The sequence below is a fragment of the Artemia sp. Qi Xiang Cuo genome, chromosome 2 (genome assembly GCF_049724085.1).
Source record: "Artemia sp. Qi Xiang Cuo chromosome 2, ASM4972408v1, whole genome shotgun sequence".
Classification (NCBI taxonomy): Eukaryota; Metazoa; Arthropoda; class Branchiopoda; order Anostraca; family Artemiidae; genus Artemia; species Artemia sp. Qi Xiang Cuo.
In genome coordinates, this window is record NC_142795.1 from 66,025,677 (window position 1) to 66,051,773 (window position 26,097).

The 26,097-nt window shown below is 36.2% G+C and overlaps 2 protein-coding genes across 5 annotated transcripts in view; one reads left to right on the forward strand and one right to left on the reverse strand.

Moving 5' to 3' along the window:
* LOC148955512 (uncharacterized) overlaps positions 1-26,097 on the reverse strand; it is a 126,342-nt gene that overhangs the window by 56,056 nt on the left and 44,189 nt on the right. For all 4 annotated transcript variants that reach the window (XM_089102547.1, XM_089102561.1, XM_089102542.1 and 1 more), the window contains exon 2: positions 14,483-14,721. The gene's annotated coding sequence lies outside the window, so the exon portion shown is untranslated. The remainder of the gene's footprint in view (positions 1-14,482; positions 14,722-26,097) is intronic.
* LOC148955513 (uncharacterized) overlaps positions 2,347-26,097 on the forward strand; it is an 85,109-nt gene continuing 61,358 nt past the window's right edge. Inside the window, exon 1 of the mRNA XM_089102648.1 lies at positions 2,347-2,548. Coding sequence (XP_088958774.1) covers positions 2,539-2,548 — 10 coding nt within the window. The 5' untranslated portion in view covers positions 2,347-2,538. The remainder of the gene's footprint in view (positions 2,549-26,097) is intronic.

A 26,097-nucleotide genomic window follows, 5' to 3' on the forward strand; every position in this document is an offset into this window, starting at 1 on the left:
AACTATCTTATTGTGCCAATGCGAAAGTCTTTATAAAACAAAGGACACCGTAAGTTGTTGTGGCATCTTTTATTTAAATCAAACATTCAACATAATAAATAAACTACCAAGAATCAGAGCTTGTCGATGAGGTGGGAAATACTTCGTTAACATAATAAAAAAAAGGAAATGCGAGAAATAGCTCCTTGTTGTTGTCCAAACGTGAAACTTGTGTTCTAAACGTGAAACTTGTGTAGGCTTGAATCTGTGGGTCAGGGGCGAATCCAGGAGGAAGATAACAGGGCTACACCCCCCCCCCCGAAATTTGGAAAATGTATCCCGTAGGGTCGACATTCTTATTGATCTTGAGTAATACAAAAACATAATGAAAGCTGTAAATCATATTGTGATGAGGATAAAACTGAATGATTTATTCATTTTATCAAATAAAATTTAATACAAAACTATCGTAAACGCTAACCAAATTCTTTATATATAAGTCTACGCCCCTGTTTGTTAATTAGTCGTCCATCATTCCAAAACGGAAATCAACTATTATAGACTTTTTCAAAAAGAAATAGTTGTTTGATAGCAGACCTTGGTTGGTTGATACAAACCTTAGTTGGAACGAGAAGCAATTAAAATACTTAAGGGGGCAAGGTTATGATCAAGCTTAATCTGTGAGCGGCCAGTTTTAAGATTTCGCTGCTATACTCTGTGAAATTGTTTCCCATGCAGTCTATGTTCACTGTGCAAGCCACTCCTTAAACTTAGCCCTGTGTCATTCATACAACATACCTGTTATAAGAAATTATCTAGGAACTTCAAAAGAAGTATAATTTCTTTAGAATTTCACCCAAACGCTCTACAATTTTCAAACAAATTGTTCAAGAAAGTGATCTTATCACAGGGACAAAAATAATGAGATTGAGCACATTTTGTGAGACTAGATGGGTGGAGCACTTAAAAGCAATCATTTTGTTTAAAGAGATGTTCATTATTATCTGTAAGACTACGAGGGAAATTCAAGAAATTCCTGATTCAGATTCTGAATCTTCAAGCAAAGCTTATTCTTTGCTGTCTGCTATTGAGAGATGCAATTTGGTTGCAGCTATGGTTGTTGTCAGTAAAGTTTTTAGTCTGTCTTACAATTTGTTGACATCTTTGCAATCAGAAACAATAGATCTCGTATACTTTCTTAAACACGCTGACGAACTTAAGAGCAAGGTTAGAGACATGAGAAAGAGAGTAAAGCTATGTTTCATCCACTTTTTACTGAAGGGACTGAACTGTGTCAAGATTATGAAATCAGCATTAAAGTGGCCAGATGAGCTCCAAAACAAAAGTATAGGAATAATTATGCAACAGCGTCGGAGGATCCTGAACCGCATTACCGACTTCTTGTGTTTATCCCATTTATGGACCACTTTCTGCAGCAGCTGCATCAGCGATTCCTTACTCACAGAAAGTTGCTGGAGTCACTGCAATACCTGCTTCCTCAGCACTGTATTTCCTTCGAGGAAGAGAAAATATCGGATACATCAGATACTCTGACTAATTTTTGGTATCTTGATGCAGACAACTATAGGGGAAACTTGCAAGCTGAGTTAGCTCTGTGGAGGAGAATGTGACTACAGTCGGTAAACGGGGCACCAAAATATTTCATAACCTGCTTAAAAGAATGTGATAAGAACATTTTCTTCTCTCTACATCGATTTTTGAAGATCGTTGCAAGAGTTCCCGGCACTCCTATGCCAGGAGTGCCTCAGGTCAGGAACATCATGCGAGGCACCATTAGAAATACTGAGAATACTACTCATTGCCTGTTAAGGGAGGAAGAAAGGTGTGCGCCTCCCTAATATTGAAGACTTATGTTGGTTTTTGATGATGTATAGCTTGATGGGAAACAACTTTTGGTTAACTCGTGCTTATGTAACTTATGCAAGTTAGACAGCTAGTGTCTGATTTTAATGCTATTTTGTTTCAATGTTTGAAGGTCTAGAAATTTTGATAAGAGCGTTTTCAACAATTATTTTAAGATAAATAACTGTCTAACTCTTTTTAAATTCTTCACTTTTGCTTACCACGACATTCACAATGCAACATTTGTCGAAAGGCATCGTAGAAATGAGCAAATACAAAAACAAAGTAAAAGAACAGATTAAATATGGAAAAGAGTAAGAAATTAAAATTTTCTCCTTTGTGTCCATGAATGCTCTAGTATAGTGTGTATTTATCTTTTTCCGAAGTGGAATCAGTTTGACTTTTATAAGCCTATATTTAACTGGCAGGTAAAAGACGTAAGTGATGACTAGATACGCCACGGCTACAACTACCTTGGGAAAGAAGTTCTCACCTGTGGTTTAACTGGCGAGCCCTTAACTGGGTATATTTATTTTGGACCTGTTTATTATCAAAAATTGAAGCACATGGTTCAAGATAAAATGCATGCTCGAAGTTCTGGCCCTGTGAAACCGCTGACACGTCAACCAGTTGAAGGTAGAGCTAAAGAAGGGGGGCTACGTGTTGGTGAAATGGAAAGGGATTGTCTCATTGCTTATGGCTCCAGGTGAGTATTAGTTAGGATATATTTAAGTACTCTATTATCAGGGAAAGGGATTTCTTAGTGTTTGCCATTTCGTTTAGCATGAGAAATACTGTCGAGTGTATCTGAGTTTGAAAATTGATGATGAGAAAAATGTCGAAAGATGAAAAAAAAAATTATACGTATTTTGTTACTTTTTACAAATCAGAAAAAAATTTTGGAGTGTAGGGGGAGGGGTCAAACCGAGTAACCCCTTCCCCTGGATATGGCCCTGGCCTTGGTAATTTAGCTAAACTTTGTTTGCCAAAAGACATATTTGGAAACAGTGAAGTTAGGTCCCATAACGAGAATAGTAAATTGAAGATACACAGTCGTCACCCTCCCATTCAAAGCTTGAGGGAATATTTAAGGAAACTAATTTTTCTAAAGAAAAATTTCGGTATCTTTTTGTAGATAGGTATTCAAGGATGTTTTTTCCTTTCTATCTTTTTTTTTAGAGATTTTTCAGGAAGTATACAGATAGTTTCGCTTTTTATCATAAATACCAGTTATAATTCTGGTAGTAATATCGCTGGGCGTGTTTTTTTAGGTGTTTTCACGAGAAGCTTATGACAATTTTGCTTTCAATGTTATATACCATCCAGAGAGTTTTAATAGAAATATCGGTTTGTCATATTGCTTAATAAATTCGCCGCTATGAGCTTAGGTTTAGAGCAGTGATTCAGTCGAATCGATTTTTTTTTTAACATTATTTAATAATATTTTATCAGCTAAATGATTCACCGAATTAATACATTTTGGTGAAATGAAATGAAATCCTCTTATTGTTTATTACTCAACATGAGTATTAGTCATGACATATTAGTCACTTTTTTATCTGTTGAAAGAATTTTTGACCCCGTGTTCGATAAGATTATTGCAATGGATTTTAAAAATTTTTGCGTTCGATAGCCAGTTAAATTTTGTAATTGCGTTCAAAACTACGTATTACAATGAATTATTTGCTTCTTGTTCTTCAGAGCTCAATAAGCTACGATTTGTCCTTTTACAGATTAAACAAAGAGAAACAAAAATTACAATGAAAATAAGGAGCAATAATAAAACTTAAAACGAACAGAAATAATATCATATATGAGGGGGCCATCAAATGACTGTCTTAGAAAAAAAATCGGATGTCTGGGGAAATATGGGAACTAGTTGCCTTCCAATCTTTGCTCACTTAAAAGGGTCACTAGAATTTTTTATTTCCCAGTGAATGAGCTCTCTCTCTATCTTCTATGACCTTTGGTTCCATACGATCACCCATGGGGAGTAATAATAATATAAAATAAACGCTCATCCGGATCTTTCTTCTGGCCAAAAAATACAAATTATACATTTTGTAGATAGGAGCTTGAAACCTCTACAACATGGTTGTCTAATATTCTGAATCTACTGGTGTGATTTTCATTAAGATCGCTTGAAATTTTGGGAGTGTTTTCCCCCTTTTTCGTAAATCAAGCAAATTTTCTCCGGCTCATAGCCTTTGATGGGTCAAATTAAACTTAAGTAATTTTATATGTTTAATTCTATTTTTTAAAGTTTTGGTTACTATTGGTCCGAGTCGCTCCTCATAGTTCAAGGTAAACTGGCATAAAATCCATTTTAATGTTCAAACCGATTGAAATAGAGAACAGTGTTTACGCTTATTCAATAATATGCTGCAATTAATTGCAATAAATTGTTAATAAGCTTCGTTGTGTTTGCTGATTTGGTTGAGTATGAAAAATTCGCTTGAGTGCAATTTGATATGGGCTCGGTCAAATGACTTTCAAAAAAGATTATTGGTGGTGTTTTTGTATAGATAAACATTCAAGGATTTTTTTTTCTTTCAGTGGAATTTTTCAGAAAAAAAAATAATTTCCATTTTAATCATATATACCCATCCTAGCCCTAAGAGTAATATTGCTGGTTTTTGTTTTTTTGTATTTCTTTTAATTTGAATTTTTGTTTTGAGAAATGTCTTTTTCAATGTAATATGTCAGCTAGAGATTTTCAATAATAATGTCATTTTTCGTATTCGGTTGATAAATTTGCAGGTTTCGCTCTGAGTTTAGCTTTAGAGTGTAGATTTACTAAAAATTAACTCATTTTTTCAACATTATCCAAAATATTCTTTGTTTATTTGAAAGGATTTTCTAAATTACGCTATTTAATCACTCATAATAAGAATAATCACTGGAAATGATATTATAATAAATCCCAAAGTTATTTCTATAATGATTTATAATGAGATGATTGTCTAAAGCCAATAAACTAAAAAAGAAAAACATTTATAGGTTAGTAGAAAATGTGATCAAAACATCATCCAATCGATCTGATTTAGCTCAGAAAAAAGTGCAATATATGAATTGATTCTGAATGGTTATGAAGGTTTTTTCTTCTTTTTATTTATCTTTTTTAGTGTACATTTAAATGCCTTACTTTTAATTTAAACTTTTCAATAAAATCTGATTTACCTTTTGTTTTGATAATTCTGATATTTTTGCCCCTTCTTCTTCTTGAATGACTTAGTTGAGAGTAGAACCAAAATATTTTATCAATTTTTGTTTTTGTTGATTATCTTTAATTCTCGTTGATATTACTATTTGCGTGTCCCGAGCGCTGGTATTTCCACCACGATTTCTCAGCCCAGCAATAGCTCTCCAGTTGCTATAGGACGAATTCCTGTTCGTAAGGAAACCAGGCAGGTGCCTCTCACTGCTTTTACCCTCTTAACAGTTACGTTTTTGATGCAAAGGGTAAATGCCAAACACATTTCCTATCATAGGCAGCGGGCAAGCGCTGCCTAATTAAAGAATGATGTGACCACAAAGTATTTTTTTTTCTTTCTTCGACAGGCACTTCGTATCGAAGTAGCTGTCATAGAAACTTGGAAAAGGGCTCATTCGATTGGAAACTGGGGCGGTTAGTGCCCTTTATAATGGTCGAAAGTGAATGGAGGGCAACTAGCCCCCCCCTCCCCACGCTCATCATTCCCCCAAACACATCCGATCAAAATTTTGAGGTAGCCATTTCGTTCAGCATAGTTGATTTCCAGATAAAAAATATCTTTTTGAGGAGGACACTCCCCCACAACCCTCATGGCAAGGGTATTAAGTTATGCCCTGGGGGCATATAAGGTTTTTATAGAAGGCGTTGTCGTAGAAACTTCAAAACAGGCTCATTTGTTTGGAAATTAAAGGGCTAGTACCCTTTTTAATAGTCGAAAATGTTTGGAGGGAAACTAGCCCCCCCCCCCCACGCCCGTCATTCCCCCAAACACATCCAATCAAAATTTTGAGATAGCAATTTTGTTCAGCGTAGTTGATTTCGAGATAAAAAAATATATTTTTTAGGAGGAAACTCCCCCACAGCCCTAAGGGCAAGGGCATTAAGTTATGCCCTGGGGGCATATAAGGTTTTTATAGAAGGCATTGTCATAATTGAAAGGGCTAGTACCTTTTTTAATAGTTGAATGTGATTGGATAGCGAACAACACCCCTCACACCCACCATTTTCCCAAACACATCGAATTAAAATTTTGAGATATCCATTTTGTTCAACGTAGTTGAAAGTTCTGGAAATTAGGTCTTTTATAATGATAGCCCCCTCATAGCCTCAGTGCAAGGGTTGTAAGTTGTTTCCTGGGGCATATAAAGTTTTTATTGAAAGCGCTGTCATAGAAACTTCAAAAGGGTTCATTCAATTGAAAGTTGAAAAGGCTAGTGTCTTTTAACAGTTGAAAGTTATTTTATAGTGAATATTGCTCCCTTGCAATCTACCATTTTCCCAACCACGTACACTTCAAATTTTGATATAGCCACTTCGTTCATCGATCTCTAAAGCTTCGGACGTTGTGTCTTTCAGGATGATAACCCTCTCAGAGCCCTCAGTGCAAGAAATGTAAGTTATGCCCTTGTGGCATATAAGGTTTATATAGAAAGTTGTTGAATAAATCATAGGCAGCGCGATCGCGCTGCCTAACTAAAGAACGGGGACACTCGAGAATGAGACAAGAAACGGGGACTAAGTACAGATGAGGACACTCCCCAACAGTCCTCAGGGCAAGGGTTTTAAGATATGCCATGGGGGTATGTAAGAACAATGTTGGCACAATGTATTATTTATTAATTTTTTCCTTTTGAGCAGGGCATTTCGTATCGAAGAAGTTGTCGTAGAAACTTCGAAAAGCGCTCATTCAATTGGAAATTGGAGTGGCTTGTGTCTTTTTTAATAGTCGAAAGTGATTGGAAGTTGACTATCACCCCTTCCACGCCCACCATTTCCCGAAACACATCCAATCAAAATTTTGAGATAGCCATTTTCCTCAGCGTAGTTGATTTCCAGATAGAAATTATGTTTTTGAGGACAGTCCCCCTCAGGAAAAAGGGTTGTAAGTTATGCCCTGGGGGCATTTAAGATTTTTTATAGAAGGCGTTGTCGTAGAAACTTTAAAAAAGGCTCATTCGATTGGAAATTCAAAGGGCTAGTGCTCTTTTAAATAGTCGATAGTAATTAGAGGGCAACTAACCCGCCTCTCACGCCCACCTTTTCCCCAAACACATTTAATCAAAACCTTGAGATAGCCATTATATTCAACGCAGTTTTAAGTTCTGGAAATTATGTCTTTGAGAATGACAACTCCCCACGGTCCTCAGGGCCAGGATTGTAAATTATGCCAAGGGGGCAAGAAAGGTTTTTATATAACGCGTTGTCGTAGAAACTTCAAAAAGGGCTCATTAGATTGGGAATTGAAATGTCTAGCGCTATTTTTAGTAGTCGAAAGTGATTGGAAAGCAACTAACACCCCTTCCACGCCCACCATTTCCCCAAACACATCCAATAAGGATCTTGAGATAGCCATTTTGTTCCACGCAGTTCAAAGTTCAGGAGATTATACCTTTGAGCAGGACACTCCCCCCACAGTCTTCAGGGTAAGGGTTATAAGTTATGCCCTGGGGTTATATAAGGTTTTTATTTTATCTTTGTCGTAGAAACTTGAAAAGGGGCTCATTCGATTGGAAATACAAAGGGCTGATGCCCTTTTTAATAGTCGAAAGTGATTTAAAGGCAAATAACCCCCCTCTCATGCCCAACTTTTCTCAAAACACATCCCATCTATTTTTTAGATAGCCATTTTATTCAACGCAGTTGAAAGTTTTGGAAATTCGGTATTTAAGGATGACACCCCCCCCCCCCACAGCCCACAGGGCTAGGGGTGTAAGTTATGCCCTGGGGCGTATAAGGTTTTTATTGAAAGCGTAGAAAATTCAAAAGGGCTCATTCAATTGGAAATTAAAAGGGCTCATTCAATTGGAAATTGAAAGGGCTAGTGCCTTTTTTTTATTAATAGTTGAAAGTGATTGGAGAGCGACTAACGCCCCTCTCACGCCCACCATTTTCCCAAACACATCCAATCAAAATTTTGAGATATCCATAAATACAAATGAATGTGCATTGTCAGTTTAATATACATATACTGATATTTAGTAATCAAAATTTTAATATTATTTGATTTATTAGAGTTATAAAAGTAAAAAATATTCATGTTTTTTCAGTAAAGTGTAAATTTTGTTCTGGCCTTGGGAAGGCATAGAGGTTTTGCGCTCAACTTATGTTAATTTCTGCTCATTTTGAGTTTGACTCGGTTAATTATTGTAATTTCTGTTCGTTTTGGGTTTCATTTATTTATCGATGCTGATTTGCGGTAGTTTCAAACTTGGTAGATTATTTGATTTCATTTTTGCTCATTTTTTGTTTAATGGAGTTCTTTACTTTTCTTTGAAAGACTTATTTTGTGGAAAAAGTTTTTTAAATTAATTCTTCAAAGCATCAATATGTCTTTTGTCTCATATGCCAATGATATCCTCAACCAAAATTTGACTGCCGAGCGAATTAAAAAACAAAGAAAAGATATCCTTCCATCTGATAATACACTGTCTCAACCACGAATTCAACTTACTACTACTACTAACAACTCACCGTAGCATCAAGCCGCCTGAAGCCAACACAGTTACCCACCCTCCTCCTCGATCCCAATCTATTCAAAGCCTCCCTCTTTACACCCTCCTAAGAAGTTCCCATTTCCTTTAAATATTTCTTTATAACCTCCCCCACCCCGAACGCGGGCGACCTGCTTTCCGTTTAGCCCTAGACGGTTGGCCGAAAAGGACAATATCCGGCAATCTGTCATCGTTCATCTGTAGAATGTGTCCTAGCCATCTCAACCTTTCTCTCATTATAGCCCTAGAAAGCAGGATTCAACCACACTTTTCGTATAGCCCACTGTTTGAAATATGGTCAGTCAGCCGGGTACACAGAACATTCCGTAGGCAATTTCTCTGGAAAACATCTAGTAAATCTTCATCCACTTTTCCGAACGCCCATGCTTCAGAACCATATGTGACCACTGTCAACACTGTAGCTTCGAAAATTCTAATCTTGGTTTGCAGACTTATCTTCCTATTTTTCCAAACTTTGTTTAACTGTGAAAAACATCCTGAGCCTTGGCTATTCTACTTTTAAGGTCTTCACTGCTTCCACCGTCTTTACTAATAATACTACCAAGGTAAGTGAAACTGTCCACCTGATCAATCTTTTCGTTACCCAACGTCAAAATTACATCTTCATTTATTCCTAGCCTTAGTGACTTAGTCTTCTTAACATTAATTTTGAAACCTATTCTTGCACCCTGAACTCACAAAACCTCTAAAAGTTAATTCATTTTGCTCACACTTTCATCCAGGATGCTCAAATATCAGCATAATCCAAGTCGAGGACAGTTTTTCATCCCCATTTGATTTCGTGGTCTCCCATTGCCTTTCCAGTATTCCTTACGACAAAGTCAATCAAAATGATCCATGCAAAGGGGGATAGAACACAGCCCTGTGATTTATCCCCCTGAGAACACAGGGCTGTTAAGGTCCCTTAAGGTAGGTTAAGGTTCCTACCTTAACCGCAGCAGTGTTATTCTCGTAAATAACACTAATCACTTTAATGTATTTGTCTGGTATACTATGCAAGGATAAGACCTTCGCTAAAGCTGTTATATCAACAGAATCGAACACTTGCTCATAATCTATAAAACTGAAGACCAAATGATTTGACCACTCACACTTCTCAATTATTAACCTAAGGCGTTGTCGTAGAAACTTTAAAAAAGGCTCATTCGATTGGAAATTCAAAGGGCTAGTGCTCTTTTAAATAGTCGATAGTAATTAGAGGGCAACTAACCCGCCTCTCACGCCCACCTTTTCCCCAAACACATTTAATCAAAACCTTGAGATAGCCATTTTATTCAACGCAGTTTTAAGTTCTGGAAATTATGTCTTTGAGAATGACAACTCCCCACGGTCCTCAGGGCCAGGGTTGTAAATTATGCCAAGGGGGCAAGAAAGGTTTTTATATAACGCGTTTTCGTAGAAACTTCAAAAAGGGTTCATTAGATTGGGAATTGAAATGTCTAGTGCCCTTTTTAGTAGTCGAAAGTGATTGGAAAGCAACTAACACCCCTTCCACGCCCACCATTTCCCCAAACACATCCAATAAAGATTTTGAGATAGCCATTTTGTTCCACGCAGTTCAAAGTTCAGGAAATTATACCTTTGAGCAGGACACTCCCCTCCCAGTTTTCAGGGTAAGGGTTATAAGTTATGCCCTGGGGTTATATAAGGTTTTTATTGTATCTTTGTCGTAGAAACTTGAAAAGGGGCTCATTCGATTGGAAATACAAAGGGCTGATGCCCTTTTTAATAGTCGAAAGTGATTTAAAGGCAAATAACCCCCCTCTCAGGCCCATCTTTTCTCCACACACATCCAATCAATATTTTAGATAGCCATTTTATTCAACGCAGTTGAAAGTTTTGGAAATTCGGTATTTAAGGATGACACCCCCCCCCACAGCCCTCAGGGCAAGGGTTGTAAGTTATGCCCTGGGGCGTATAAGGTTTTTATTGAAAGCGTAGAAAATTCAAAAGGGCTCATTCAATTGGAATTCAATTGGAAATTGAAAGGGCTAGTGCCTTTTTTTTATTAATAGTTGAAAGTGATTGGAGAGCGACTAACGCCCCTCTCACGCCCACCATTTTCCCAAACACATCCAATCAAAATTTTGAGATATCCATAAATACAAATGAATGTGCATTGTCAGTTTAATATACATATACTGATATTTAGTAATCAAAATTTTAATATTATTTGATTTATTAGAGTTATAAAAGTAAAAAATATTTATAGTTTTTTCAGTAAAGTGCAAATTTTGTTCTTGCCTTGGGAAGGCATAGAGGTTTTGCGCTCAACTTATGTTAATTTCTGCTCATTTTGAGTTTGACTCGGTTAATTATTGTCATTTCTGTTCGTTTTGGGTTTCATTTATTTATCGATGCTGATTTGTGGTAGTTTCAAACTTGGTAGATTATTTGATTTCATTTTTGCTCATTTTTTGTTTAATGGAGTTCTTTACTTTTCTTTGAAAGACTTATTTTGTGGAAAAAGTTTTTTAAATTAATTCTTCAAAGCATCAATATGTCTTTTGTCTCATATGCCAAAAATATCCTCAACCAAAATTTGACTGCCGAGCGAATTAAAAAACAAAGAAAAGATATCCTTCCATCTGATAATACACTGTCTCAACCACGAATTCAACTTACTACTACTACTACTACTAACAACTCACCGTAGCATCAAGCCGCCTGAAGCCAACACAGTTACCCACCCTCCTCCTCGATCCCAATCTATTCAAAGCCTCCCTCTTTACACCCTCCTAAGAAGTTCCCATTTCCTTTAAATATTTCTTTATGACCTCCCCCCACCCCGAACGCGGGCGACCTGCTTTCCGTTTAGCCCTAGACGGTTGGCCGAAAAGGACAATATCCGGCAATCTGTCATCGTTCATCTGTAGAATGTGTCCTAGCCATCTCAACCTTTCTCTCATTATAGCCCTAGAAAGCAGTATTGAACCATAATTTTCGTACAGCCAACTGTTTGAAATACGATCAGTCAGGCAGGTATCCAGAACAATCCGTAGGCAATTTTTTGGAAAACATCTAGTAAATCTTCATCCGCTTTTCCGATCGCCCATGCTTCAGAGCCATATTTGACCACCGTCAACACTGTAGCTTCCAAAATTTTAATCTTGGTTTGCAGACTTATCTTCCTATTTTTACAAACTTTGTTTAACTGTGAAAAACATCCTGAGCCTTGGCTATTCTACTTTTAAGGTCTTCACTGCTTCCACCGTCTTTACTAATAATACTACCAAGGTAAGTGAAACTGTCCACCTGATCAATCTTTTCGTAACCCAACGTCAAAATTTCATCCTCATTTATTCCCAGCCTTAGTGACTTAGTCTTCTTAACATTAATTTTGAAACCTATTCTTGCACCCTGAGCTCACAAAACCTCTAAAAGTTAATTCATTCTGCTCACACTTTCATCTAGGATGCTCAAATATCAGCATAATCCAAGTCGAGGACAGTTTTTCATCCCCATTTGATTTCGTGGTCTCCCATTGCCTTTCCAGTATTCCTTACGACAAAGTCAATCAAAATGATCCATGCAAAGGGGGATAGAACATAGCCCTGTGATTTATCCCCCTGAGAACACAGGGCTGTTAAGGTCCCCTTAAGGTAGGTTAAGGTTCCTACCTTAACCGCAGCAGTGTTATTCTCGTAAATAACACTAATCACTTTAATGTATTTGTCTGGTATACTATGCAAGGATAAGACCTTCGCTAAAGCTGTTATATCAACAGAATCGAACACTTGCTCATAATCTATAAAACTGAAGACCAAATGATTTGACCACTCACACTTCTCAATTATTAACCTAAGACTAAACATTTGGTCGACACATCCTCTACCTTTGCTAAAACCGCATTGTTCTGCTCTTATTACATTGTCTACAGCATCTCTCAGCCTAAAACGTATCATATAACTAAGCAATTTCCTACCTAACGAGACCGGACTAATGTATCAATAATTACCACACTCAGTCTCGTCACCTTTCACATACAATGGTTTAATTACGGTTTTTCTAATATTCCTACGTACTTCCCCCTTTTCAAAAATTATATTCATAACCTTCAATAGCTTACATCTAACACCAGAGCCACTACATTGAAGAAACTCAATTACCACACTATCAGCACCTGGAGCCTTGTTATTTATTAATCCTGTAAGTTCTGTCACTAATGCTTCGTCACAAAACAAATCTTCCTTCACGCGCAAAGTATCACAAACTTTTTCATTTTTCTCTATATCATTTCCCACAACTCTATCTTGGTTTAGCGCATTCTCAAAATGCTCTGCCCATCTCTCTTTAACTCTTGACTTACCACTAACTGTGGCCCTGTTCCTATCCTAAACTGGGACGAGTTCGGATCGACTATTTCCACTCAATTTATTAACATACTAGTACAATATTTTATTATTATGCTGTCTAGCTGCATCTTCCAGATACTCAGCAATTTTATCGATGGTTTCCACTTCACACCTCCTTAGTTCATATTTTAATGCTTTCTCCACTTTATTTAAATTCCTTTTGTTTTCATATGATCTATTTATCACTCAGATAATTCTTGTACAAGCTTCTTCTTCTGTCTATTAAGCATAAAGCTTTTTCACTAATATTCTTAGCTGCGCTCCTAGTTTTCTTACCTAAGACACCATCAGCAATTTTACAAATTGTTTTTCTAAAATCATTCCATCCATCTTCCCCATAGTCAAATTTTAAACTCAGATAGTATTGGTTATAACTAGATTGTTACACCTACAAAATTCCAGCAGTCTGTAGCCATAACTGTTTTCTTTCCCTACACCAAAATTACCCAGACTAGGATACGATCTATCCCTATTTCTACTAGCCTGGGTGTTAAACTCTCCTAATAAAAACACCATATTTCTACCTGGACCCTGTCTATTTGCTCCTGTAATTGTAAATAAAATTTATATGAGTCATTAGTATCTCCGTCAGTCGGTTCTACAGGGGCACATGCTACTATAACTTATAGCCTGAGCTTCCTAGTCATAAAATGAGCGATTAGTAATCTATTAGTAATACCTTCTCAGCAAAAACAAGACATAGCAGCTTCCTTAATCATCATGAGCCCTACTCCCTGTCTTTGTACACCAGTCATCCTGCCTGAGTCTGTAAATTCTATATTACCTAGCTTCATGCTTCCTACCCCCTGGGATATGAGCTTCTGGAACTCCTGATGAGTTCAATTTTAATCGTCTGAATTTGTCAGTCAAAATGTCAATACAATATTTATTTTTTAAAGTCGTAACATTCCAAGTTCCAATCTTCATATTCTTTAAATCATTGAAATTATTTTTGCCTCAGAAAAAGCAATGGTGCCGGATACCAGTGCAGAACGGGAACCAGCGCATCTTCTCAAGTCTACACCGAAGCCCTTAAGCCGGCTTAGAACCGGACAGTAAGAAGTCCCTGGGACCTCCAGTTGACTTGACGAATCAGAACTTCAGAGTAAATTTTAAGCTTAAAAAACAAATGTCAATAGAAAATCATAAAACGCGAGAAAAAAGTCAGAAAAAGAATGGCGACACAAAATCACGATTACTAAGTGGTACTTCTGATTCTGTTTAGAAACAAAAATGGGGACCAATGAAGTTGCTAGTTAACAATGACGAATAAAATACCCTACAAAGGAATTACGGCATCTTTCCGTCGTTAATGAGGATTTTTTGGTAAAAACCCTTAAGTCAAATAATTGCCTTTTTAAGGACTTGTTGTTAGTTAATATTAGTACTTACTAAGTAAAATATTTATCATTAAACGAAACATCCTGATTTTAACGTAGAAACGTACGATTAATCTGAAAAGTACCTAGTTCTTATAATTGTAGCGACAATCTTGAATCATTTGTCAATAATTACTGATTAGAAAATATAGTCAAGCAAAGCATAAAAAGGAAAACAACCTGAAATGCAGTCTTTCCATTTGACAAGTATTGGATATGTTGAGCATTAACTTTGGGTTTTCCATTTTCTACAATTATATAAAGACGACAAAGACGACCACCATCAGTTGCAATATAAACACATCGATGTCTGTTCTCCAGATAAACGGACACAAATGGCGAACCATGGCCTTTTCGTCGAAGATGTCGAACAGCTCTCACCAAAGCCGCAGGTTTATCTGTAGCTGCTACTAACGAACCTAAAAAGATATGAATTTTGAGGAACCAAATATACATAAATTTGAACCCCGTGATTGCTCAAATATAGTACGGGATCATACATACCTTTCCAGACAGCAGCTGTCAGTTCTATGCCAGCAATCCAAAGATTAAAATAGCTACGAAGACCACCACACTGCCTTTCCATAACAAACAACAAAAGTACGAAGAACAATAAAGAAATCTTTTTGCAAGACAGTGGAGATAATTTGAATGGATATTTCGGCCCTATGTCCAAGGGCCGTCCTCAGCAAGACAAAAATATATGAAAAATATTTATTCTCATCTAAATGACGAGACAACATATAGAACTACAACCCACGATCATACTGATCAATTTGCAAACAAAATTATAAATGTTTTAAAAAGTTTAAAACAAAATTGTAAAATTACTCCACAGCTATACAATAAATTTTTCCCCCGCGGTAGCTTTTGCCCAAAGTTTTATGGTCTACCAAAATTACACAAGCAAGGCATTCCTTTAAGGCCCATAGTAGCTTTTACAAAATCCCCCACATCCAATGTTGGGAGATGGTTATGTACAGCCTTTAAACCTTTGCTTTACTCTCAAAAATCATATATATGTAATTCGGTAGATTTAGTTGAAAAAAAACGTAAATATCTCAGAAAATACAATTATAAGTGGCTTTGACATTGTTTCAATGTATACAAATATTGATGTCACAGCATCTGAACAGTTATTAGAAAATAAAATCAAAGAAAATTATCACTTAATAGAAGCTTCAGCAGCAGGAATAGATGTGATGTCTTAATGACCTTGGTTAAACTGTGTAACAAGTACTCAATGTATTTCCAATTCCGTAAATCTTTTTAACCAGCAAATTAATGGCTTAGCGATGGATGCGCCCTTTCTGGATTACTGACGAATATTTATGTGGAACATATCGAACATTGGGCATTAGATTCGTATTTTTTTAGACATATCTTTTGGGGACGTTACATGGATGACGTAATTTCACTCTGGAATTATGGGGAAAATGAACTTATGGGTTTTTTTAGATCACCTAATACATACGATAGAAATTTACAGTTTACTTTAGAAATCGAAATCGCAAATAAAATCCCACTTTTAGATATGTTAATTATTCATAGCTTTGATAAACTCAATTTTACTATTTATAGAAAACCAACACAAAATAATAGATATTTGCATTTTACATCAAACCACCCACCCCAAGTTAAAAGAGCAGTCGTAATATCCCTCGTCGATCGTGCCCTGAATATTTGTTCTGATTCCCACATCACAGCAGAATTAAACTTTATCAAGGACATACTTTTTGGAAATGGGTATCCTATTTTATTTATTAATAGTGTAATAAACTGTAGACTGAAAACACATTCCCATAAAATTAATGATAGTTTACCATGTGAGATTTCTGACAAGCCCTTAAACATAATTTACCTCCCCTACATCCCAAAAAATAACTACAAATCTTAAAAAAGTTTGCACAAAAAACAATCTGTATGTAGTATTCACAAATAATTTTAGAATCATAAATTTTCTAAATTCTGGTAAAGATAAAACCCCAGTTACTCGCCAAAGAGGGGTCTATCAAATACCATGCGTACTAATGCGTACTAATTTTTTACTTTTTCGGGGGGGGGGGTTACTAATTTTTGACTCAGTCAAAAAAAAACTTTCCACAAAATAGTTTACTAAGAAGGTAATGAACTCCATTAAACCAATATGAACAAAAACAGAATTAAAAAAAAAAAAAAAAAAAAAAAAAATCTATTTTGAAGTCTCTACGGTAGGGTGTCTGATATGATGTTTCTTATAAAAAGATTTTCAATAAGATCAACTCCTTTTTTGGGGTGTTTCCCATTTTTTCAAAAATCAGGCAAATGTTCTCAGATTTTTTCTTTTGGGTGGGTAACAATAAACTGAAAGAATTTTGTATATATAGAATCAGCATAAAAAGCCAATACTGCCTGTATAGCAATTGTCAAGAGAATTCCATTTCCAGTTTTGGTGAATATTTGCCCTTAGTCACTTTTTACTTTCAGTTTTTTATCACAGACTATTTGATAAGATTCTCTTATGTTATCAAATAGAAAAGATCATGATCAACAAGATCAATAGATCATGCGGGAAATTTGTAACTCAATTTAAGCCTAGGAAAACGCCAGTAAAGTTTATTTTTATCCGATCAATTTGAAACTTCCAGCTATCCGCCTAATGACCAGGAGGCATCAATGACCAATTTGACAGCTGGATTGTTAAGTTTAAATTTCGTTTTTCTTCCGCAATTCTATTTTTTATGTCTGAATACATAAGGGATTTAATTTCAAGGGGGAGAATTGTCCTGTTATGAAAGAGGTATATTTACATGGCCGTTTTAAGATCAAAACGTGATATTTATCCAGACAGGAAGATTTTTGAGTATCTCTACTCGTTTGGTAAACTATCCTAATGCGTAGGAAATAGCATAAAGACAAGTCTACATCTGTTATAATCTACCAAAGCAATACATCTTTTTGTAATTTTGGTCTGAGTTTGATTTTCTGTTAAGATTAACTGAATAATAATTAAGTATATTATTGATTTTAATAAATTGACCCCTTTTGCCAGGAATCCTTGTCCTTTAAAATTTATATTTTGTTTCATTTTGTATGCAATTTAATTGCTCTTTTTATTTGAGTTTTTTCCTAAAATTTTTTATAATAAACTTATTTCTTCGAAAACATATCCTGAAATATATTCCGTCACCCAACCAACATTGCTATTTTGGTGTCTGCCCCCCTCCCCCCTGAAAAATTGTCAGACAGTGCCCTTGTCCACCAAAACATTCTAGCTGGTAACGTCCTTGAAGACAAGAAACTATTCCTAAGATCAATTAGTATAAAGAGATTTGATACAGCCTAGGCCTGCAAGATGTTTAAGAAAGCAAAATAATCTTTTCCCCCAAGGGTATGGATCCGTTTTGGAAACTATGGCTGAGTATTCAGTTTTCATGCTTACGATTTCAAGAAAAAATCATCAGAAGTTGTTATTTATTTATTCTGACGCATCAGTCTTGCAGTTATTATGACATCATCTCAAATATTGTGCCATTTTAGATTCTAGCTAAATACATAAAGTTCAAGTTGTATGACGTCACTTCGTACAAACACCGCAACAGCGATGACGTGACGACGTCATTTTAGACACATAAGACGAGTTACCGACCTATTACTGATAGTATAAAAATGACCAATGAAGATAAAATGAATAAGGTACGCGCATTTGGGAGAAAAGTTTTGAGAAGAACTTGTGAGTTTGTGAGAAAGTTCGGGAGAAAAACTGAATATCTACCAGAGAGAGTAGACCCTAATTTGAAGGATGAGATGTGGAGAAAAGGTTCAAATATTGCTCCTGACGACGGTAGACTGTATACTTGTCAGCCACTGGTTTCAAATGGTGCAAATATAGATGCTTTAGATTACGAGAATAAGACATATGAAAAGAAACCTCTCTTAGAAAAAGGAACACAAACAGAAAAGGAACACATACAGAAAACGTTCATACCCAGAAAAGAACAATGTGCTTGTAGGTATATCTCCAACCTTGTAAGGAGTGAACCCCAGTCCTTCTTAAACGTGAATCCAAAAACTTTGGATGTACTTCCGTTTCTACATCCATCCTTTGGAGTCTTTTACTGGTATCCCGTACTTCGGATAGTTAGGAACGAAACAGTTATCAAACAGAAATTAGTAGCATTTTTCCCTTCTTGGATTACAACAGAAAGGACAGTTGAAAATACAACCATGACGTTTCTTGAAGACTTAGTTGAAGCCACTATTTTTGTTGAAAATGGTGTCGTGAAATCCCAAACTGTATTATGCACAAAATGTGGTTTCACATATGCACGAAAACTGGTTTCACAAACTACATTGCGAATGTGGTGTTTAGCCATTCATTTAAGGTCATGGATAACAATAAGTTCAGCTCCCGTGCTGTGAACATCTATCCAAATAAATAGCATTTGTAAGTGACAAAAAGGATTATTTATTGCGAACCCAAGTATATTTCATAAGGAATGTAAGTGATTCCAATCCCTGACCTAGATTCAGTATGAGATTATTTTTTTTAAGATTTTGGAATTTCATTAACTCAGTGACCTTCAAAGAAATTCCTCGGATTACAACGCTATAACTCCACTTTGACGTCTCGAGCTGCTTGATTGGATTGAGTTTATATTGGCAACGGTTTTTGGCATTGATTTGGAGTGGATTTTTATCTATTGAATATTATTACCGTAAGTCCAATATTGAATTTTATTTCTCGATCGATGATCGATGGTATCAAAGTAGAAACAATAATTGAAGTCGACAAGCTTTTTCAGTCATGAAACCATTCTAAAGGCAAAGGAGGTCTTACATCAGGTGCTAGAAATTGGAACACGTTTAATTAAATACCAAAAAGACGACGAAAATGTCCTTGACATTTGTAAGTGGTTATCTACGGCATCGAATAAAAAACGGAAGATCCCAAAATTTGTAATTTATTCACCATGTGAAATCCCAACAATTAGTGATACGATTGCTGCAACATTAATCTGACACATGAATGAACTTCTCTGTAAAATTAAGAGTTTTTCTGAGCGAAATAAGCAACATCTAGCAGTAGAGGCAAGTTCTGCCTGGCCCTCTTCCGCTCAGTCGTCTTGCACCAAGGACCAATCCAAGCCTCCTACCTATGCTGTTGTGCTAAGAAATTGCCCGTCCAATCTTTCATCTCCACTATTAAGGAAAGATTTTATTGATAAAATATGTCCTGAAGCTGCAAATGATATTTCAGAGGTGAAACGTTCTTCATCAGAATGGAAAATTTTCGTAAAAAGTAAACCCGCTGCCTCCTCAATTGCTGACCAGATGAAAAAGTTCCAACCTGGCCTTTTAGCCTCTGTTAAATCTCCCGCCTTCATCGGTGTAATAAAAGGCGTTCCGACAGAAATGAATGAAAAAGATCTAGAGAAAATTATTCCAAAGTGTGTCAAAGCTTTGCAGTGTGGCAAGTCACGCGTCTACAAGATTTATTTTGAACAAAGGAGTGATCTCGATTCTTTTCTGAAAAATTCTGTGAAGGTGGGTTATGAAAAGTTAACTGTCCAGAATTTCATATTCATACCTAGATAGTGTTTCAGATGCCATCAACAAGGACATTTTGCTGCTGATTGTAAGAATGCAGAACTGTGCTCTTGCTGTGGCTCCACAGAGCACTCTTCCGCCAGGGATAATCCATGTGTTCGGAACGTGTTTTGCATTACATGTAAAGAGTTTAATCACACCTGTTACCGTATCAAATGCCCTGGCAACGCTCAAACCGATAAACGGGCAGCTAAGTAGATAAATGGATATTCGTTTTCTCTCTTGGAACATTAATGGTGGTCTTATAAAAAAAAGACCTATTCTTGAAAATATACTTCATAATCATGATATTCTTTGTTTGCAGGAACATTTCCTGACCAACCACAGCCTTAGTTTACTTGACATTAGTGCCACTTTCAAAACTTTCTCGGTTCCAGCTAAACGTAGTGCTTCTAAAGGCAGAGCTTCTGGTGGTATTGCTACTTATGTAGCATCGAATCTTAATTCTAGTGTTTTCTTTTCTTGTGAGAGTTTTTTAGCTGTTAGACTAGGTGATTGCGCAATAATAAATCTGTATTTACCCACAGATTACAAAGATGAGGATTCGGAGAGATATTTCACATTAGCAGCTAGTAAACTTAGCTCTTGTCTTTATGTTGTCCTTAAACTGAAAATCCAGTGTTTGATCATAAGTGATTTTAATTGTGATTTAAATTGCGGGTTGTCTTCAGCTTCTATCCGTGCTTCTTTACTATTAGGAATATTTGGTGATGATTTTAAAGTTCAACAGAAATCTGCTCAGTTTACTTACATTCATTCTTCCTCTTGCACATCTAATCTCGACCATGTTGTGTCATATAACCTGATATACCTTGTGTTGAGGTAGTTTCCAAATTTCAAGTTTCAGACCATCTTCCTATTGCTTCTAGTTTCAAACGAGAAGCTTCTCAGATTCCAGTGTTACAGGCTTATACAGCTCACCAGCACAAGTGGTATACTTCTTGCGATTGGAATAAAATTGACACATCTCAGTACATTGAAATTTCAGATAGTATCCTAAACAAGATCCGGGTTCCATTTCATCTTCTGCAAAAGTCCTCTAATAGACATTAATGAGGTTAGATTAACTTTTGATATATACTCCGCAGAAATCTGCCATGTACTTTTGTGTGCTGAAAAAAGGGCAGTTCCTCTTAAAAAAATACGTGTTGGTACCCAAGTTGCCGGGTGGTTAGGAAATCTTGCGATGTCTGAAGCTTGTGACCGTGCTAAATTATGGCATAAATCATGGAGAGATTGCCTATGTCCCCGTCAAGGAATAGTCAATGAACTGAGAAATGTGTCAAAAAAATGTTTTGCTAAGGATCCTGCCCTTCATTCATCTAAAATGCAGATCCTTTACTACGAGAAGATCAAGAATTCACCTGATCTACTGTGGAAGCTATTACCTCATACCAGCTCCTCCAATTCGACAGACCCGAATGACATTCCTTTGTCCGAGTGGATATCCCATTTTTCAAATGAATTTTCTGAGCCTGATCCTGTTTTAGAGTCACAATTTTGTGAAGAGCTCTGCAAATTCATTGATGAATCTCCTGACCTTGATTTTGTTGTTACTTGTGACACTGTTATAAAAGCCATTTCCCAACTTAAAAAGAAAGTGTCTTGTGGGATAGATGAGGTGAGCACTCTACACATCATTAATGGAAGTTATCTTTTGGTGCGTCACCTCAGCCTTGTCATGCAAATGATATTTGTTACATATATTGTTCCATCCTCGTTCTGCATTGGGGATCTGACTCCGATTCCCAAAAAACGGAAATCTGAGCTGCAACGTTCCTCTTTCCGTCCCATCACCGTATCTACTACGACATGCAAACTTTTCGAGCTTCTTTTTCTTGATGAGTTAAGACAGGAATGTTACGTTCCCCCATATCAGTTCGGTTTTCAGGCTAATCTTGGCTGTTCTCATGCTCTTACAGGAGTTTTTACTGCCCTCGCCGACGCTGAATCTTCGGGAGAAAGTATGATCCTCGCCGGACATGACATTAGACGTGCATTCAATTCCTTAATTCATTTGTCCATGCTTCTTCATAAGGCGAGGCGTAAACCCATCAGTTGTCCGTGTTCTCAGGGATTTATATAGGAATCTAAAAGTGCGTTTAAAACTTCCATCCTGTTTTTCCGAGCAGTTGGCTCTTCATCCTTCGCTATATAATTGCGTTAATTCTCGTGTGAGGCCAAACTCTTCGATTCCCTCGAATATGCTTGTGAATCCTCAGTACCCCATCCTCGTTAAGAAAGGGACAAGACAGGGAGCTATCACTTCCCCAACCCTGTTCAATAATAGTGTCCTGGAAGCGCAGGCAAAGTGTCTCTTTCTTCATGCATTCTTGGGAGAATCGATATGTCTCTTATTTGTTATGCTGATGACATCCTGAATCTCAGCCGTACGATCCAGCGCATTGAGCAGAATTTCAAAATCCTCGAAGATGAATATTCAAAAATCGGTCTGTCTTTTAATCCTGAGAAATCCGAAGTAATCCTTTTCAATTGGCGAAATTCCTCTACTTCTCTTATAAATATGGACGGTTCTCTTGTTAAACCCTCAGACCATATTACATTTCTGGGCCTCCCAATTGGCACATCTATAGGCCACACCCGTCGTTTGCTGATTTCTCACGTTGAGCGTAAAATTAGCATTTCTTACGCTGTAATCGTAAAAAGCAAACTACGTTTCAACCATTATATTCTAGCTTCCATTTACAACGCCACAGCCCTTCCTCATCTGCTTTACATTGCTCCTTTCTGGAGATTCTTTACAGTTACAGATAAAAAGCACCTACAATCAATCTTCTTCAGATTTGCTAAATATCTTCTACATTTGTCCCCTTGGACAAGAAACCGTAAAATTATTCATTTGTATAAGCTATCTGACCCTAATATTAGCATTAATAAATCTCTATCCCGTTTTCAAAGTAAGTTTAATCATCCATGGTCAACAATTTGTTCACAATTGTTTTTTTTTATTTATTAATGTAATGCATATAGTCACTGTTCGTATTAATGTAATGAAGAGTTTTCTTTTATCATGTATTTGAATTTTCAATGTGTGTTTGTGTCCTTCTTTTTCTTCTTTTTTTTTCTTTTTTGTTTTCTTTACTGATTACTCCGTCTACTGTACCTTTTGTATCTTTTTTTTGACGGGCAATAAATGAATAATAATAATAATAAGGAACTAAAAAAAATATTTTTTTTTTATAGCCATCTAACTTCACAATAAAGCACATAATTTCTCAAAAGATGAGTTAAACCAAAATAAGAACTTGTATTTGGTAACACGACCTCTGGTAAGCAAAAGACCACTTAATCTAATTTATCTTATTTATTGTAAATAAAAAAATATTCCCAGTAAAACAGAAAACAGACCAAGATGACGTAATTAAATATCTAGAGCTAAATAGCAGGACGACTTTTATCTGTCATTTTGGATAAAAGCCAACACAAAATGACTCATCAAATTCCAGAGAAATTCATAAATTGCCGGAGTCTGCCTAACAAAAAGCAGAAAACAGGCTAGCGGATTGATTAGTTGATTTTCAGCGTTTGATAAAGCAACAAGAGTGATAAGACATATATGAGTATAAGTAGCGTGGATTAAATATTCAGTGCTGTAGATGGAGATTATGAAAGCTTTTACTTTAACACAGATTGGCAGCTAGTGAGCAGCAACAAGCAAAGAAAACGTACTGGACAGATTATGTGATAATTTAGAATTGGATAAGGAATTCAGTCAATCTCAACATAGAGCAAAGGACAATGTATGCGAAGGCAAAGAAATCGCTGTCAAGAGATCTGCAAATTGCCTCCAAGCCGCTGTAAAAAGACCCAAAGAAAGAAAAAGCACCTCTCCAAAAAAAAAGAAATGGCGAAAAGAAACCTTCAAACATTCACCAAGAACGTAAGAAAAGTGTAAAATAAAGAAATAAGGAAGCCACACAATGGTACAGGCTAAGAAAAAGAATCCAGAGTCCAGAAGTTATAGAAGAGTTAAAACTATTAAAAAATAGATATGCTGCGCTCAAAGAAGAGTTGAGATCTCTTAAAGCGACTCTTCACTTGGGCAGCGCTATTGCACTGCCTGTGATTAGAGAGATCTCTGAGTGAGATTGATATTGAAATTTCCGACGATTTCGCTCATCTACTTAGCTCACCGATAGCTTTTATGATTATTTTCTGTTTTATATGCTTATAGTATTGCAAAACATTATACAGAGTAGAAAAATTATGAAGTCAAAATTCGAGCTTACTTGATTTCAAAATTATTCATTCCAGAGGCTAGTTTTTAAATTCTTTGTAGATTTGTTTTTGATAACATGTTTGTCATTCTTAAAAATAATCTTTTTGCCTTAACTTTGGATAAATAGAGAAAATTCACTTGTCTTAGATTAAATCTATCCAAGGCTGTCTATGTTCATGATTGGGATATGTTGTTCTAACTTTTAAGATCCTGTGTCAAAGATTAGATTGTATTTTTTAAGATTAGGCTTAAGCTTTAAATGTGTGACCAAGATTAGGCTCCACTGTTGTCATTCAGTGCATTTGAATTGTAAGTGTTATATATGGTTAAATTATGCAAGCAAATCATATACTTGTAAGAAGATTATGACACATCTAATGGTGAAACACTCTACTTTCTATGTGGTACAACAGAGATTTTACAATGATTTAGTTGTTAAAGAATGGGTTAATTGGCTGACTACAGGGTATCTTATCCTAGAAGTACAACCTTGAAAAATTACATGACATATTCAAATATGCTTGAAAAGAGTCCTGACATCCTTTTATCTTTACTCAATCATAATTCACAAGGTTATAAACCTAGAATTAAGGGGCTGTTGAGAAGGAAATATATTAAGAAAACAATTCATAGCCTACTTTGACATGCAGAAAAATAGTGTCTAAATTTTGAAAGCAACTCTACTATAGTTTACCCCTACCCCCAATGTGTATATATAGGCTATAGTCAAAATCACTTATTTCCTATGCATTTTGCTGTATCAATCTTGTGTTATAAGGGTAAAATCAAAGAATTTGGGGCTATTAAGAAGAAAACATTATAAGAAAACAATGCATACTTCATAATATGCAGAAAAATTTTAGTTAAAATTAAAAAGTTTATTTAAATTTCTACAGACTAAAGTATGTTCTGAGAAGGTATCTTGAAAAATATATCTCTCCTCTTTCTCTCTCTAGAGGGCCCTGACCTTTAAAAGTTTTGTGTTATAAAATTTAAACCTTGCAAATATATCTTCTGCTTAAATTATGTACAAGAACTCTTTTCAGTTTTACACCTTTGCTCAAGCCCAATTTATGAGGTTTCAAAGATCTGTAAATACATCTCACAAATTTAGAAAAAAATGGTAAAATTCTACTTAGCAACTTTTGGCTATCAGAGGCAGCGCTGTAGCGTTGCCTATACTAAAGGCCATATGGCTCCAAAGTTTTATTATTATTATATTTTTTTTTCCCAGGGGCATTTCATATGGAAGGGGTCGTCGTAGAAACTTCAAAGGGGGCTCATTCGATTGGAAATCGAGAGTTTTAGTGCCCTACTTCATAGTCGAAAATGATTGGAGGGCAACTAGCCCCCCCCCCCCTCCCCACCCATCATTCCCCCAAACACATCCAATGAAAATTTTGAGATATCCATTTTGTTCAGCGTAGTTGATTTCCAGATAGAAAACCTATTTTTGAGGAGGACACTTCCCCACAACCCTCAGGGCAAGGGTTTTAGGGTTTTAATTTATGCCCTGGGGGCATATAATGTTTTTGTAGAAGGCATTGTCATAAAAACTTCAAAAAAGGCTCATTCGACTGGAAATTCAAAGGACTAGTGCGCTTTTTAATAGTCGGCAGTGATTGGAGGGCAACTAGCCCCCCTCCTATCTTGTTCAGCGTAGTTGATTTCCAGATAGAAAACATATTTTTGAGGAGGACACTCCCCCACAACTCTCAGGGCAAGGGTTTTAAGTTATGCCCTGGGGACATATAAGGTTTTTACAGAAGGTGTTGTCGTAGAAACTTCAAAACAGGCTCATTCGATTGGAAATTAAAGGGCTAGTGCCTTTTTTAATAGTCGAAAGTGATTGGAGGGCAACTAACCCCCCCCCCCCCCATTTTGTTCAGCTTAGTTGATTTTCAGATAGAAAATATGATTTTTGAGGAGGACACTCCCCCACAACCCTCAAGGCAAGGGTTTTAAA